Source organism: Podarcis liolepis, assembly GCF_965112155.1.
Source record: "Podarcis liolepis genome assembly, chromosome: 5".
Taxonomy (NCBI): domain Eukaryota; kingdom Metazoa; phylum Chordata; class Lepidosauria; order Squamata; family Lacertidae; genus Podarcis; species Podarcis liolepis.
Window position 1 is genome coordinate 82,266,280 of NC_139556.1, and position 17,067 is coordinate 82,283,346.

The 17,067-nt window shown below is 42.3% G+C and overlaps 2 protein-coding genes across 14 annotated transcripts in view; one reads left to right on the forward strand and one right to left on the reverse strand.

Moving 5' to 3' along the window:
- Nucleotides 1-2,654, reverse strand: part of VEPH1 (ventricular zone expressed PH domain containing 1) — a 162,199-nt gene extending 159,545 nt beyond the window's left edge. For 4 of the 6 annotated variants that reach the window (XR_014526374.1, XM_083504045.1, XM_083504048.1 and 1 more), the window contains exon 1: nt 1,615-1,750. The gene's annotated coding sequence lies outside the window, so the exon portion shown is untranslated. Of the gene's footprint in view, nt 1-1,614; nt 1,751-2,399 lie in introns of those variants that run through there. The other 2 variants (XM_083504052.1, XM_083504047.1) reach the window with 2 other exon arrangements.
- Nucleotides 1,440-16,226, forward strand: LOC310707392 (lysosomal amino acid transporter 1 homolog). 8 transcript variants are annotated; one of them, XM_083504553.1, is made up of 11 exons: nt 1,440-1,736; nt 3,069-3,182; nt 3,372-3,426; nt 4,993-5,078; nt 5,561-5,699; nt 8,314-8,443; nt 9,649-9,739; nt 10,918-11,042; nt 11,742-11,837; nt 12,719-12,904; nt 15,885-16,226. In XM_083504553.1, exons 4-11 carry the CDS (start codon nt 5,012-5,014, stop codon nt 15,981-15,983), a joined length of 933 nt encoding a protein of 310 aa, XP_083360679.1. In that variant the 5' UTR covers nt 1,440-1,736; nt 3,069-3,182; nt 3,372-3,426; nt 4,993-5,011; the 3' UTR covers nt 15,984-16,226. The 8 variants fall into 8 exon arrangements, with proteins under 8 accessions (XP_083360679.1, XP_083360682.1, XP_083360681.1 ...); XM_083504556.1 differs by having other exon boundaries at nt 1,441-1,736; nt 5,360-5,699; XM_083504552.1 differs by having other exon boundaries at nt 1,650-1,736; nt 3,069-3,190.
- The last annotated feature ends 841 nt before the right edge of the window (nt 16,227-17,067 follow it).

Here is a 17,067-nt window from a genome sequence, read left to right on the forward strand (position 1 = left end):
TAATAATAATAATAATAATAATAATAATATGTTATTTATACCTCGCCCTCCCTGGCCAGAGCTGGGCTCAGGGCGGCTAACACCAGAAAGCATTTTCCATTGTGGAACCGTAATAGAAATCCTAATGGGTCCAGGTGCGAATTGAAGCAACTGGACAAGGTTGCTGGAAGCATCCAGATTTCCACACCTCAGATTTTTCATGAGAAATAATAATAATAATAATAATAATAATAATAATAATAATAATAATAAACAAACAACAACAATAATAATAATTCATAATAATAATAAACTTATTATTATCATCATCAACAACAACAACAAATGAGAGGCACAAATACAAGATGGGTGACACCTGGCTTGAGAGCAGTACATGTGAAAAGGATCTAGGAGTCTTGGTTGACCACAAACTTGACATGAGCCAACAGTGTGACACGGCAGCTAAAAAAGCCAATGCAATTCTGGGCTGCATCAATAGGAGTATAGCATCTAGATCAAGGGAAGTAATAGTGCCACTGTATTCTGCTCTGGTCAGACCTCACCTGGAGTACTGTGTCCAGTTCTGGGCACCACAGTTCAAGAAGGACACTGACAAACTGGAACATGTCCAGAGGAGGGCAACCAAAATGGTCAAAGGCCTGGAAACGATGCCTTATGAGGAACGGCTAAGGGAGCTGGGCATGTTTAGCCTGGAGAAGAGGAGGTTAAGGGGTGATATGATAGCCATGTTCAAATATATAAAAGGATGTCACATAGAGGAGGGAGAAAGGTTGTTTTCTGCTGCTCCAGAGAAGCGGACACGGAGCAATGGATCCAAACTACAAGAAAGAAGATTCCACCTAAACATTAGGAAGAACTTCGTGACAGTAAGAGCTGTTCGACAGTGGAATTTGCTGCCAAGGAGTGTGGTGGAGTCTCCTACTTTGGAGGTCTTTAAGCAGAGGCTTGACAACCATATGTCAGGAGTGCTCTGATGGTGTTTCCTGCTTGGCAGGGGGTTGGACTCGATGGCCCTTGTGGTCTCTTCCAACTCTATGATTCTATGAACAGCCGTTCTTTTTACTCCAAAGGAAGCCCCTCACGACGACCGAGCGGAGCAGGGCCCTAGGCCGCCTACTCTCTCGGAGCCCCCGCGGCCTTTCCTCTCCTCCTCCTCCTGCTCGGAGGTTTCCCTCAGGGAAGGCGGCCAACTGTCAGCAGAGGGAGCTGCAGGCCAGCCGGCGCCATCTCCGGCTTCTCTCCCGCAGCTCCGGGCTTGGACAGCAGGGAGAGGAAGGAAGAGGCCTGCCTGGGCTGCCGGCCCTCCTCGCCGCGCTCGGTCTCAGCCCGGCTCAACGGCAACGGATTCGGCTGCTGCGACGAAGCCTTTCCCGCGACCGGCTCTCTCTCTCGGCTTGCGGGGGTGGGTGCCTCTCCTATACTGGGGGGTGGGCTGGGGTAGCGGCTTCATCCTTAATAGAGTTTCTAAAATATGTTTTTCTCCACAAAAGCTGGAGCCGGGTTCTCTTCCTGGGTGTAAAATAAACGGCATTGTGGTGAGATCTCCGTTGCGTCTAGGGCAAAGTGTCAGAAACTTCCATCTGCCTGGATGGATGGATTGATTGATTGATTTACAAATGTTTTGTTTCTGACATCTTTTCTCCGCACAGGCTCCGCCCTCGTGGAATGTAACGTGTGAACGCCCGCAAATCAGCTGGGGTTGAGGGTTTAGCATCTTCCCGGGACCAGATCGAAAGGTAAAGAAACTCCCGCAGCCACCTCTCTTCCTGTTCACACGTAGCCTTACCCGGGAGGTGGGCATATGTGGAGAAGGGGGGGGGGGTTGGCTTCACACCTGCTGCCCCTGTTTCTGACCTCCTGGGTGCTCGTTCAGAAGATCAAATGAATGCGTGGAGCTTTGGAGAAGGGAAAGCAGGTGCACCCCCCAAAAAAATCCATTCACTGTTCATCCAAAAAGGTTGACGTTAACGTTTTTCTGGTAGGCCAGTGAATAGGTGAAAAATGTAAACGCAGCAAGAATTTCTTAATCCCAGCACCTCTGGGTGCCCTTGTGTTTATTGTGGGATAGGTACACTCATACATTCTTATTTATTTATTGCTGCATCCACACAACACCATTGACATCTAAAGGCCAGTCTATGCACTCATCCCTCCCTTAAACTGGATGTACCCTTTCCAGGATCTTTTGAGAAGTAAATAATAATAATAATAATAATAATAATAATAATAATAATAATAATAGTAGCAACAATCCTGTAGCCAATGTTCCATTTCAGGCGCGGGGTGGGGACTATATATTCACAGTAAAAAAATAATAATACAGTAATTTAAAAGTGGTGGGATGATCCTGATCACACAGTGTCACCAAAGTTTTAAGAGCTATCTATGTGTTTACTTACCACCCATGTCACTGCAGGAATGCTCCCTTTACAAGAAGTGATCCTGTCTATGCTTATCTACCCTTGCATTTTGGTAGTTCTGGCCTGTTTTTGGTGTAGCTGCATATTGTTCTTAACAGCACAATCCTAAGCTTGTTCAGAAGCACCTTTCTGTTAAATGCGGTTTCCTTCCAGGTAAAGTGATACAGCTTTGAAGCTAAAGCAAGAAGTCTTGAATTTCCACCCTCCTTGATAAGCCCTTGAAGCTGAGCCTATGTAGGTGAAGTGCAGGATTTGGCAAAAAGCATCTAAGTGTCTTGACCAGCTGACAGGTTTTCTATGAAAGCTTTTAGTTGATACTAAGCATACTCCTTGACAATGGCTGGTGTTGCATAAATGTTAACTAGCAAAAGACAACAGAATAACATGCACCAGAGGAGATGTTGTGCAGCAGGGGGCCAAAGGCCAGACCTTCAGCCTCCTGAGGATTGTCAGCTTACCTGTATAATTCCTTTTGAACTGCTTGCTTCCTATAATAACTGGTGCTGGTTAGCGTCCTGATGTGTCAGGTTAAACATGAAAAGCAAGTTACCCAAGATGACTGTAGATATTTAGCTATACTTTCAGTAAGTACTGAGGTATTCACCTGACTAAACCAGAATGTGCTCTCCCCCCCCCCCCCACTTCCAGGTCACATGATGCTAATTCCCAACAATATTAACTGCTAGTTTGATACTCCAACATGTACCACGTTGTGTTGTTAGAGCTACCACAGAGGCCTCCCAGGGATATGCAAGCCCCGAGGTAATGAAGTGAGTTCTACTTTAATAATGCATTGCATTGATTTTTTTCCCAGTGTATTAGACTTTTAGTTTTATGGTTGTTATCTTGGATTTTTTTTCCAGTTTGATTTTTCTTTGTCTCCATTTCAAATTTGAAAAGAGCCAGGGAAATAATACAGTCTGGTGGCGCTTTTTTTTTTTTCCTTAATAGGTTGTTGCCAATGCCTTTAATGCGTGGCAGAGGGGAAACTTTCAAAGGAACGAAGGTAATAAAGTCAAGTAGAAAGGAAATATGTAGCTATCTTTGTTTACATAAAATGGGACGATACCTTATGTACCTTTAGATTAAAAAGTGGGGTTGCGGCACCTTGGGTAGATCAGGGTAGATCAAATGGGTAATTTGTAGCAGCTCGGTAACGAGTTCTAAGTTCCAGTTTTTCCATATGCCCTGTTTATTAAGCATTCATTCTGATTTGTTTGCAGATGACTTTGTGTCAAAGCAAGCATTGTCCCACAATTTCCAGTACACCCCCCCCCATCACTTTCCATATTGCAAAAAGTCTGGTTTATGGGCAAAGGGGTTTGTTGCACAAGACTTCACAATCAACTCATGGAGGACATGGAATGGAGATTTAGCCTATTGGTGTGTGTAATTCTTAGCTAACACTGTAAAATCTCAAGAGAATGATGCAGTCCCATGCTATATCCTTCTCTTCTGCTAAACACACTGTGCTGCAAATCAACCTTGTACCAGCAGCCCCTCTTTGTTTTCCCACCCCTTCATACAGTTCTATTTGTGCTAATTATTACACTTAAGAGACAAGACTCAAAGGAATCCAAAGTTTTGTAATAATATTTTCCCTCCATAATATTTTGTGAATTTTAGAGAGTACCAGCAACATGACATACTGCTGTTACCTTCCAAAGCACCTTCATATTTTATTAAATAAATTTTTGAACTCTAGAGATTTATATGAAAATCCTAGCTTTAATTTGCAGTACAAATTAGTCACATAGGATGCAGATAACTGTATAAATTTTACTCGTTAAAGCCCTTGAACCACTCTATACAGTACTTAACAGTTAGTCTGGCAAAAGGTTGGGTCACAGATGAGGGATTTGTATCCATATCTGTGGTTGCAAGCATGGGATCAGTGACTGCCAGTTATTCCGTATTACTTAACAAACAATATAAAAATATGGTGCTTAGTTTTAATTTATTTTGTTCTGTAGTACATATTCACATCGCAAATGTTCTACCATTTTTCTTCTCTTTTTCTTTTTTCCCTTTGCTTTAGGATTAATTGTTTTAATAATAAAAACAATTAATCAAAGTGTTATTTAGACAGCATGAAGACATATACAAGAAGGCTGTAAATGAGAAGAAACTGAAACATTCCAAAACAAGTTTACAAACCCCATCCAAGTCATATTGACTGCATCAAATATTGCCTCCCAATTTAACGTTTAAAACTAGGGTAACAGTGGCAAGTCAACTGGACTATGAGCCATGCAAGAGTATTGTAGCTGCTGTTTACTTCAACAGGGCTTGTACTGGAGAATTTCCAGATGGATTGATCCCTCTGTTATTAGCTTATGAAAAGTCTTGGGGGCAAGGAAGGAAATGAAAAATACAATCAGTAAACTGCTGCACCCAGGCAAATATGAAGCTTCTCCCACCGCACCCCCATGTCATTAGTGTTAAGTAATGACATAAAATGGAATTTATGCAATATGCAATGTAGCAAATGATATTAAGGAAAACCATTATAAACAGTTCAACACTTGTTTTTCCTTCTGTTACTCTAATGCAGTTGTTTGTTTATTTATAGTAATACATCCCATATATGAATGTATCATGCTTTCAAAGGTGGAGAAATGTTAAATTACAATTTTGCTGTAGTGGACACTTTAGCAGGTACAACTATATTACTGTTTTTACAGTTCTCCGACTGTCTTATGATAGCAAAGTAATGGCACTTAAGAAACTGCGCCCTGAGATCCAGTATAGAAAAGTGGCCCATTTCAACTGGCATAAGAATACTCAAATACTGAGTGGGTTAACATCTATATTTTAAATTTTCTTTCTTGCTTTGGAGTTTGCCTTTCATATGTGTCCAAATAGAATAATTAGCTGGATTTGTCTTTTAAATTGATGTATGAATGCTGGATGTATTTTATTTTCTTTGAATTTGGCAGGCCCTCCTGTGAGGTTGGAAACAAATTGTTGTACCCAATCATCCATCTGGATGTGGGAGCTTTGAAGGGGAAGAGAGAATATTCAGAACTGGTAAATGGATTTGCATGGGGTTCAGAACTGAGCCAACTTCTGAAATAATATCCCTCAACTTGAATAGATGGCTCTTCAGCAGCCTCCACATGCTTTTAATATCTCCCCAGTCGCGGATAGGAGATTGTGTCTAAATGGAACACCCTGGATTTGGCATCTCCTGGAAGAGTGTGTCGGGAATGCGTGGGAGTATTGGAGTGTTGTCATAGGCCTGATCTCCATTGTCTGCTTTCTGTTTGCTGCACTACCGTGAGTTTAAAATCTTTAAGTACTTCTCAGATTCATACATGAGTAATCTTGCCTGAAGCTCTTCTCAGAAGCTGCCTCTCTCTCTCTCTCTTTTTTTTTAAGGTTCATTCTTTGATGCATTTCTGTCCCTATCTGCATCGAATAAATAGGATATGCCAGAGCAGCATGTTTCTCCTGTTTAAAGCAATATTTGATGGTTGACAAATTAGCTTGCTACACTCTACTGTTGTGGTGACTTACGCTAATCTTTGCTATTTGGAGCAAATAAAAACACGTCACCCCCTTCTCCTTTGATCTCTGCATCATTAAAACGTGTGATTTCACACACTTAAATGGAGAGGGCAGAGTACATTATTATTATTATTATTATTATTATTATTATTATTATTATATAATAGTAACAACAACAACAATTTGTTATTTATACCCCACCCATCTGGCTGGGTTTCCCCAGCCACTCTGGGTGGACCCCAACAGAATAATAATAATAATAATAATAATAATAATAATAATAATAATAAAGCGATAAAACATAAAACATTAAAAACTTCCCTAAACAGGGCTGCCTTCAGATGTCCTCTAAAAGTTAGATAGTTGTTTATTTCCTTGGCATCTGGTGGGAGGGCGTTCCACAGGGTGGGCACCACTAGCGAGAAGGCCCTCTGCCTAGTTCCCTCTAACCTCATACCTCGCAGGGAGGGAACCGCTAGAAGGCCCTCGGAGCTGGACCTCAGTATCCGGGCTGAACAATGGGAGGTGGAGACGCTCCTTCAGGTATACTGGGCCGAGGCAGTATTCTGTCCATTCTGTTGTTTGGTTCAAATGACAAGCTGCCACACCTGTGTTTCTTCCCGCACCCCGACTGCAAGGAGACTGACCCACATATGGTGGGGATAAAAAGTAGAGGTAGGAGTGTGTAACATAGTATTCTGGAATCAGGTGCCCTCAAGATGCTGTTGGAGTGTAACTTTCATCCTCTCTGGCAACCATTGAGTGCAGAGGAAGAAGTGCTGTTTTTCCCGCTCCACCAGCCTGCACCTGTATGCAATTCCTCATCACCTATGGTTCCAGGCAGGAACTTAAATACAACGTTTGTGCTGCAGTTTGTTTCCCCGGTACATACATCACTTGCAGTAACAAAGTATAACAATCTAGCTGGTTGAACCTGAAGAGGTCATAAAAGAGTTTTAAGTCACCTACTGTGATAGTCTTCTCTTGGAAAAGAGCAACCAACTTCCCCCCTGGTATCATGATGTAACCCAGGGGTAGGAAATGCCCTCCAGGTGTTTTGAACTGCAACTCCTGTCCTCCCTGAACAGTCGCCATGCTGGTCAGGACTGATGGGAGTTTGGGCATAAAGTATAGAGTCTTGGGTTTGGAAGGCTAGGTTCAAAAAAGATTTCATTCAGTGATGAATTCGCTCTCTCAATTCCTCACTTGTACAACAGGAATACCAGAGACCATCACCACAGGTTTATTGGGAGGGAAAATGGGAGGTTTGTAAAACACTTCGCTCAGTGAAATATTGTGAAAATGGATACAGCCATTGTCACATAGCAAGAAAGAGAGGGGAAGAAGAATGTGTTTTCCCCATTGATATCACTGGAGCTTACTTCTGAGTAGATATTTAGCACTGCAGCTCCCCTATTCTTCCTTCTGCTTTCTGCCAATGTTCTCTCTAACCTACAGAGCGTTGAAATTGTTCAAAGCAATCCATATCCCATTTGAGATCAATGGCAAAATTCCCATTGATTCTTTTCCTGGATTGCCCCCATTGTACCACTTATTGCTTCTCTTTCAATTGCTGGTTAGTCTCTGTGCATTCATTTCAAGTATGTAGGTTGGCAATAGCAGGAACAGAGCATGGAATTCTCCCAGCAGGGAGGAAATGGCTGAAGTTAAGTGGGATTCATTTTGAAGTCTGTTATCTTGGGGAAGCCTGTAACTTATTGAACCAACTGTCTGGAAATTTGTGCCGAATAAAACCTGTGTTGCAAAGCCTTTGAGCCCCTTGGGTTTTACTCAAAAGGGGCGTCGTCATTAAAAATGTCACTTTTTGTAGAATGGGATTTTTTTTTATGGGTCACTTTTGGTAATGAGCTCCATGAACAGTTTAACAATTCAAAGACTTGAATAAAGCTCTCAAGTCTGTTATGAAAGCTTTGTGTGACCCTAGCCATTTTTAAGTGTGAATGTGCACTTTTTCAGGATTACTGAGCGTGACAACTGAAGCATTATAAAAGCTGTTGCTCATAGCTCCTTCTTGTCTTTATTTCTGTGCTGTTAGTATGTATGATATGTTTATATATTTTTCATTAGGGCTGATTAGCAAAGTGTAAGAACTATTACTGTGCTATTCATTTTATGTATTATTAATTACAATTTCCAACCCCACACTTCTTGAGCTAGTGAACTCACAATGATTAGCAGCACAGAAATAATCAGAGCAGTATTAGAACATTATATGATAAACACTTATAACTGTTTTGAACATGTTTGGTGTGAGCTTCCTTGGGGGCTGCCCACTTCACATCTTCTGCAGTTTGCACTTATTTTTAGATTTTATTTGTGTATAATGCAGCGCATCCTTTGGATTATTTTTTTTCTCCCCCAGTCAACTGTATGTTGCCTATCGGAATGGAAAAGTGGATCAAGCACTTTCATTGGGCTTTCTGCTATGCTGGATTGCTGGAGACCTCACCAGTTTTATTGGGTGCTACTTGACAAATCAACTTCCAATACAGGTAAGTAGTCCAAGTTTTCAATACAGTGGTACCACGGGATGCGAACGGGATCCATTCCAGAGCCCCGTTCACATCCCGAATGGAACGTAAGACACAACGGCGCATCTGCGCATGCGCTGGTCATGTTTTGCTGCTTCCCCACATGCGTGTGACGTCATTTTGAGCGTCTGCGCATGCGTGAGCGGCAAAACCTGGAAGTAACATGATCCATTACTTCCGGGTTGCCACAGTGCGCAACCCGAAAGCGCTCAAACTGAACCACATTCAACCTGAGGTATGCCTGTATCTGGCTTAGTAGAGACCTGAGGCCAATTTTGCCTGTTTTTTTTAATTTCACCAACTCAACGGGAGTCATTAACCATGAAAAAGACCCCCCCCCATTTTTTTACACTCGGTGCTTCTTTTAAGCCAGTGCTCTATTAATGCTCCCTCTCTTTGTACTCCATAGCACGCTCTCTCTTCCCTCTCTCCCCGCACCACCACAGATATATATGAACCCCTTTGTTAACCTTTCCTTCCTCTTCTCTTTACACCTCATTGTGTACCCTCTTCTATTTCTCTCTTCACTCCCATCCGGTTGCCAATGAGAGAACAAAATGCTGGGTTTGCTAGGCCTTTGGCCCGGTTCAGCAGGCCTCCTCTTATATTCTTATCTCTGTCTTTGTCTCGCTTCTCACACACAAATCTCTTTGAAGTTCATCTCTGTAGCAACCCTCCCTTTCTCTCTACAACCCACAGAGTACTCTCCAACCTCCTGGCCTCCTATCCTTGTTCCTCGCTTCCTGCCACTTTTCTCACCTCCGCTCTTCTTCAGCATAAGAGGTTTTTGCTCTCCCTTCACCTCACACTCTCTCTGTTAAGAGATTGGGCCACATGGTGTCGTGGGGCTGGTTGGCAGCAACAGGCTGGGAAGTTGGCACCCAGTCTGCCATAGATTTCTGAATACGCAGAAGGAAAGGAGCAATGTGGACATAGTGATATAGTCAATCCTTGCCCCACATTTCATAGCCTTCCTTTGGTCTTAAATTCCCCCCCCCCCCAAGAGGTGGAAAAGGACCACAGACAACAGAAGTTTGGAATTCTTTTTTATTGCCTGTTACCTTGATTTGCATAAAAGATAAAAATGGGATATAAGTAAAGATGCTATTTTGCCTACTTTGGATGTTTTGCACTAAAGTATGCACCGTTCTTTTCATCTTTTTCAGATAATCACTGCCATCTTTTACGTTAACATGGACATTATTATGATATCCCAGTTTGCCTATTATAAGCTAAAAAATCAGAAGACGACAAAATGTGAGTGTTGATTGGAGACTGCAGCTGGATGTAATTTGCTGCTGCTTTTAAAAATAAACTCTTAACACTTAGAAACTGCTTTAACCCCGGGTGTGTTTTTAAATAGCATGCTTGCAGTAGATAGCTTAGACTTGAGATGCCTTAAACACTAAATGTTCTTGCAGTTAGGATGCACCTACTTCTAGAAAAGGTTGCATTCCTGAATTATGAGAGTTGCACACATTCTCTTCCTGGCACTAAACAAGGGAAGAAGAACTTGGGACCAGCATTAAAAACTCCCATTGTTCTAGGCATGTTTTGTGACAGGGAATTTCATTAGCGTGAGCAGTTTCCGAGCTCTGGGTGCAGTCCTGCGCCTAAGATTTCAGATTAAAACTGCACAGTGGAAGGAAAGGGGGACGTTTTTCTGCCTCCCCACTTCCAGCCACTCTCTGGAGAAGACTGGAGAAGAGATCTTCTTAAGAATATTAGAGGGGCAGGCAGGGGACGCACGGCTTTGGTTTTTGCAATCTTCAGATGAGGACTAAACCATGTGAAAAATGAACATAATATTTTAGCTGCAGTTCATTCATTTTCAGCTTTGTAGTCTTGTTATAAAAAAGCGTGCCTGGACATTCTGTTGTCGCTCCCATACACTGCTTGGGACTCATTTATTTTAAATAGATATCCTGGATAATGATTGGATAGTAAACGGGTTGCTAAATCAATCCAGAAAATATGCCCAGGTTTAGGCTACAACCCTAACCGCCCCCCCCTACTGAGTAAAATACAATTGAACTCAGTAAGGCTAACTTCAGAGCAGACTGACATAGGATTGCACTGTCCTGCATTCATCCATGTTCCATGGTTTACTACTTTTAGCATGATAGTTACTTGTATAATTTGCTAATAACGCTCAGCTGCTTTTTGTAGACAAGCCTTTGTGCTTTATGGGATCCACTCCAGAGGGCCCCAGACTTGGGAGGCAGTTTTGAGGGAGGGTCTGGCATTTGAAAGGAAGAGGGGGGGGGGTTGTTTGTTTTTTTAAAAAAAACCATGCTATTGCCACCAGTTCAGATGCTGGCCTGAAACTATTGGTATCACATATTATGTCTCTGTATTTCACAAACAAATGTTAGATTTCTTTAAAAGCAATAATGAAGTACTTAGTTGGCCCTGATTTTCATTTGCTTTTCAAGGTGGCATAAACTTGAAAAACTGTTGTGTCATCTGGGTCTTGATGTGCATCATACTCGGTTTGATTTTACCTGGTCCGTTACTGCTGCGGAACCAAGTCCAGAATACTCTTTCAGGAACGAATGAGGTACAACTTTTAAATGTTTCTATTTTATTACTTTGCTTGTGCTGTTCTTGATACTGATGGTAAGGTAAAGGTAAAGGGACCCCTGACCATTAGGTCCAGTCATGGCCGACTCTGGCGTTGCGGCGCTCATCTCGCTTTACTGGCCGAGGGAGCTGGTGTACAGCTTCTGGGTCATGTGGCCAGCATGACTAAGCCGCTTCTGGCAAACCAGAGCAGTGCATGGAAATGCCGTTTACCTTCCCGCCGGAGCGGTACCTATTTATCTACTTGCACTTTGATGTGCTTTCGAACTGCTAGGTTGGCAGGAGCAGGGACCAAACAATGGGAGCTCACCCCGTCGCAGGGATTCACACCGCCAACCTTCTTATCTGCAAGTCCTAGGCTCTGTGGTTTAACCCACAGCGCCACCCACGTCCCTACACTGATGGTAGTGTGGTATAACTATTTCCAATTTCCCTACACTGATTTCCCTACACTGATGGTAGTGTGGTATAAAATGTCCAAGTAGTTAAAACCCCAATGCTAACTAGCAGACTCAGTTTAGCACCACTTTCCCCCATTTATTTAAATGATTTCTTAATTAATTGCATTGACTGCTGTGCATAGGTTAGGAGGAAATGCTGCCTTTTGTGTTTAAACTTCTGTCAGTCTTGAAATTATTATTTTTCTCTCTGTGTGTGTGCGTTTTGTTATCTTCAGAAGTCTCATGGCATGATTGAGATGTCAGGATTTGTGTGTGGCTACATATCGTGTCTCTTTTATTTGGGATCTAGAATTCCCCAGCTGTATAAAAATGTAAGTATTTTATTACTTATTTCTAAAGACAGTGCACGCCACATGCAACATTTATTGATCAAGTTGGGGGTCAGCTGCAGAGACTGGGAGCACTGGATTGTTCGGCATTTGAGGCTAATTTGAATAAATTCCTATAATTCCACTAAAGGTAGCAAAGATTTAATAGGTTGCCTATTAGGTTTACGATGCTGTATCTATAAAGGTAAAGGGACCCCTGACCATTAGGTCCGGTCATGGCTGGCTCTGGGGTTGCGGTGCTCATCTCGCTTTATTGGCCAAGGGAGCCAGCGTACAGCTTCCGGGTCAGGTGGCCAACATGACTAAGCTGCTTCTGGCGAGCCAGAGCAGCGCACGGAAATGCCGTTTACCTTCCCGCTGGAGCAGTACCTATTTATCTACTTGCACTTTGATGTGCTTTCGAACTGCTAGATTGGCAGGAGCAGGGACCAAGCAACGGGAGCACACCCCGTCGCGTGGATTCAAACCGCTGACCTTCTTATCTGCAAGTCCTAGGCTCTGTGGTTTAACCCATAGTGGCCTGTAAATTTGGGAAAGTATTTAGTAGTAGAAAGCCTGTTTTGCATGCCAAGGTTCTAGATTCAATTCTTGACATCGCCTGGTAGGGCTGGGGGGAATCCCTTTGTGGAATCCCAGAGAGCTGATCCCAGTCATTGTAGACAGTGTTGAGCTAGATGAACCAATAGTAAAAAGTTATTCCTGTGTTCCTTTCTTACTCTTAAAAGGTTGCCAATGAGAAAGACACATGGAGGCCAAGATAGTTATCACAGGATTCCTAATTTATTTCTGGTCATGCATGTAAAAGAAAAAGAAAAAAGTATGTGTGGTTTTGCTATAACACTGCTTTCACATTTATTTTTTAGTTCCAAAGAAGATCCACAGAAGGCACCTCTTATCTGCTTTTTGCTTTAGCCATGATGGGAAACTGTACCTATGGTCTAAGCATTGTCTTAAAGATGCCTACAACACAGCATCTCATAAATCTTTATTTCTGGCATCATCTCCCCTGGCTTATTGGGAGCTTTGGGGTTTTGTTTTTAGATATTTTTGTATCCTTTTCAGATGAAAATGACTAGTATCACTGCAGCCTCCTGGTAAATAGCATTTTGCAGGCATATGATGAAGTAATAGCTTTTAGGTGAAAAGGCCTTTGGGACTGTAGTAAGGAAACAGTATTCAGTAGGGTACCCTGTCATCAAATCCTTGCCCAGTTGGCACAGGTTTACCAAGTTTAGCTTCAGGTAGGTAGCTGTGTTGGTCAGTTTAAATAAATAAATAAAATTAAAAAATTGTCCAGTAGCACCTTAGAGACCAACTAAGTTTGTTCTGGGTATAAGCTTTCGTGTATCTGAAGAAGTGTGCATGCACACGAAAGCTTATACCCAGAACGAACTTAGTTGGTCTCTAAGGTGCTACTGGACAATTTTTAAATATTTTTATTTATTTAGCTGTTATATCATAGCACACACATTTGTTCAGTTTGCTTGGTTGAGAACACATCTTTGAATGTGTTCAGCCTATATTTGTTGTTATATGGGATTCAAAAAGGTATATCACATCCATCTGTCCATATACTGTATCATTATACTTGAAAGTGTGGCTTTGAAAAACTGTCAGAAGGAAGAAGAATGCTTAAGTCTACAATCTTAACGTAGAAACTTCCCTGGGAGATAAGCTCTACTGAACACAGCTGAGATTTACTTCTGAGTAAACATGCATACGATTGAGCCCTACGTCTGCTACCCTGTATATACACCAAGTCCCGTTGTATAGGATTGGGCTGTAAAATACATACAATTTTATATAGCATGTAGCACACCTACCATAAAGTTTTGTGGTTACAAGTTGATTAATAAGTAATTGAGGACAACCTTAAATCATGGGTCTCTAGCATAATTTGCACCAGGAAGCATTCATTAAATAAATGCTGTACCTTATTGGCTTGACCTATGCTGTTTGTTTCTGGTTTTGGTTTGGCAAATTGCACTCTGTCCCAGATAAAAGCTTATGGTTAGTCTATAAAGCCATCTGCTAAATGACACAAAATGCTCCAGAATTAGAGGAGGGGGGAGGAATCTTTTCACCAAATGAAATATGGTTGGCTTCACATTCCATATATGTGCTTCATGCCCACTCTAATATATAAAGGAATTGTTTCAGATAAGCCTTAATTTTGTTAAAGAAGTGCATTTTTTAAACAGCTGGCATTATCTATCAGAATACTTGTTCAGATTAAAGCGCCAGACTAGACTGTCAAGTCTTTAAACCCAGAAAAAGAACATTTTAGTCCACTCCACTTTATTCGTTTGCTAGGGTAATAATACGTATGTCTAACAATCCACTCCATAACACAGTTCAGTGACATTACTCCACTTCGGTGGGTTATATTGACTTTAATCCAACAGGTTTCACTTAACCTGAGTGAGCTGCACCTTGAGCTTTAAATGTTGCTTTACAGCCATCTCCTATTCACTAAAGGTAAAAGGTAAAGGACCTCTGACAGTTAAGTCCAGTGGTGAACAACTCTGGGGTTGCGGCACTCATCTTGCTTTACTGGCTGAGGGAGCCGACGTTTGTCTGCAGACAGTTTTTCTGGGTCATGTGGCCAGCATGACTAAGCCGTTTCTGGCGAAACCAGAGCAGCGCACGGAAATGCCATTTACCTATTTATGCCGGTACCTATTTATCTACTTGCACTTTGACGTGCTTTCGAACTGCTAGGTTGGCAGGAGCAGGGACCGAGCAACGGGAGCTCACCCCATCGTGGGGATTTGAACCGCCGACCTTCCGATCGGCAAGCCCTAGGCTCTGTGGTTTAGACCACAGCACCACCCACATCCCTTCTCCTATCCCCTGGTTAACAATAAACTGCTAGCATAATTACCAAAAGGTTAATTAACCAAAGATGGTTGGGAGGCTAGGTTTTCATTTTTGATAAGTCAAAGCAGACTTGATAACATGGCTGCGGCAGATCAGCCAATATTGTGTTTAAGTGTGCCCTGTCAAGAGAATAATAGAAGTGCCAAAGGGGGTGGAAGCCACTCAGTATTGGTGTAGAAAAAGCTGCATGTGTCCTGTGATACACTTAGTGCATCGTTCCGTGAATATGCACAGCACTGGGAGAACCAAGACAAATCATGGCAAAGCGCAAGAACTGAGGTCCCATAGGCCCCTCTCTTTTAATTCTTACTTTAATTGAAATGAATCCTAGTTAACAGGCTTGAAGCAGTCCATAATTCCCACTGTAGTACAAAAACAGTGTTGCCTGCTGCTGTGGTCGTTTTGCCTATTGGCAGCCTTCTGGAATGTATGGCTTCTAGCCATAGTTTGAACAAAAAGCATTTTATTCCCCCAACGGTGAAAACCATGTCCAGGTCTATTTGGCTTTAGCTGGAAACATAACACTGGGAGGATTTTTCTCTCAAAAATCTGCTTCTGACCTCCGTGACCATGGCGGTGTGTTTCTTGCCCGTTTTCTAACGTTTTACGGCACTGAACTTAAAAGGACTTGAAAAGCACTAGCCACAAAGTTCTCCATGAGCAAAATGGCACACAATTCCCTGGCCACAAATATCTGCGCAGATTATTCTGTTGTGTGTCCTGTGTGAAGTCTGAATTGAATCTTAACGGTGGATGATATCCAATTGTGGTCATCTGTTAGTAGGATGACTTTAAAGGGAGGTTAGTCAAATTCATGGAAATTAAGGATATTGGTGGCTACAATTCTCATGGCCATATTTTGTCCAGTAACGGAGGCAGTTTGCCTCCGAATACCAGTTGATTGCTGGGGTTTATAAGCAGGAGAGTTCTTCTGTGCTCATGTCTTGCTTGTGGGTTTCCACTCTGCATCTGGTTGACTACTGTGGGAACAGAATATTAGACTTGATGGGCCTTTCAGGACGCTTCTAATGTCCTTCTGGCTGCTTAATTTAAACATTCACTTTTGTTGCTCGTAACTCGAAAGCGATCACTGTATAAATTGTCTTTCTGTCTCAAGTGACTAATAATTTCCCTGACTTCAGCACCCAGATAACTGCACAGTTTATTTTGTATCGCAAGCGGAAGGAGAGAAGACCCAGCTTGGTGGCCTTGGAAGTTGAACCTCTGCTCATAAATGAAGATTCCTAACCTCCATATTTTTGCAGCGTTTCATTCTGAAGTCTGGAAGGCTTTTCTTAAGCAAGGGGTGATGCTCATTAAAGACTCAACATACCATCAGGTGCTTACGCTTGGACAGATACAATATCACAAAGGAGGGGGAAAGCCAAAGCTAAAGTTCCAGGATATTGTTTGAGCTTCGGTTACTGGACTTCAAGAAGAGCTAACTCTTAAGGGGATTTCCATCCCAAAAATAAAGTTATTTCCCCCCCCCCCAATATTAAATCCATAGTTGCAAATATTTTATTTACTTTTTAACTACTTGGTTCATTCCTGCAATCTAGATCTGCATTTCTTTTCTATGTGACAGTGTGATTCTAGTGACATTCTAGTGATATCCTGGCTTTAGTCATTCTCAGTCTAAAACATTTTACAGTGGTACCTCTGGTTACGTACTTAATTCGTTCCAGAGGTCCGTTCTTAACCTGAAACTGTTCTTAACCTGAAGCACCACTTTAGCTAATGGGGCCTCCTGCTGCTGCCGCACTGCTGCAGCACGATTTCTGTTCTCATCCTGAAGCAAAGTTCTTAACCCAAGGTACTATTTCTGGGTTAGCGGAGTCTGTAACCTGAAGTGTATGTAACCTGAAGCATATGTAACCCGAGGTACCACTGTACTACTACTACTTCTCCTCCTCCTCCTTCTTCGGCAACCACTCATAACTGAGTAAGATTGTCTTCCATGAATGTGTTCTTACCAGTGTGTCTGTAAGTGACTGTGGAGGCCAATTGTGGATCTGCACATCCTTCCACAGTGGGAACACAGTAGGTTTCCAGGTGGGAGTTGATCACAGTGAGGATTTGTCAAACATGCCTTCTTTGCTCGCTTCTCCCTTTCGTCCTGAGTTCGTGCTTCTTCAAAGTCCACAATGTCTTTGGTTAAGGCTGTTCTTCAGTTGGAGCACTCGCAGGCCAGTGATTTCCAGTTGTCGGTGTTTATACTGCATTTTTAAAGATTTGCCTTAAGAGCATATTTAAACCTCTTTTGTTGTCCACCAGCGTTACCATTTGGGATACTAAGGTTCTCAAACTGTGAGATGGGCCACCTTAAAGG

What these genes read in the sequence shown, in the direction of transcription:
- LOC310707392 (XM_083504553.1), top strand. Translation starts at nt 5,012, where the DNA reads ATGTATCATGCTTTCAAAGGTGGAGAAATGTTAAATTACAATTTTGCT. An exon ending in CAAATCAACTTCCAATACAG is followed by an intron (nt 8,444 to 9,648) that starts GTAAGTAGTCCA and finishes CATCTTTTTCAG; the next exon opens with ATAATCACTGCCATCTTTTA. An exon ending in TTCCCCAGCTGTATAAAAAT is followed by an intron (nt 11,838 to 12,718) that starts GTAAGTATTTTA and finishes TTTATTTTTTAG; the next exon opens with TTCCAAAGAAGATCCACAGA.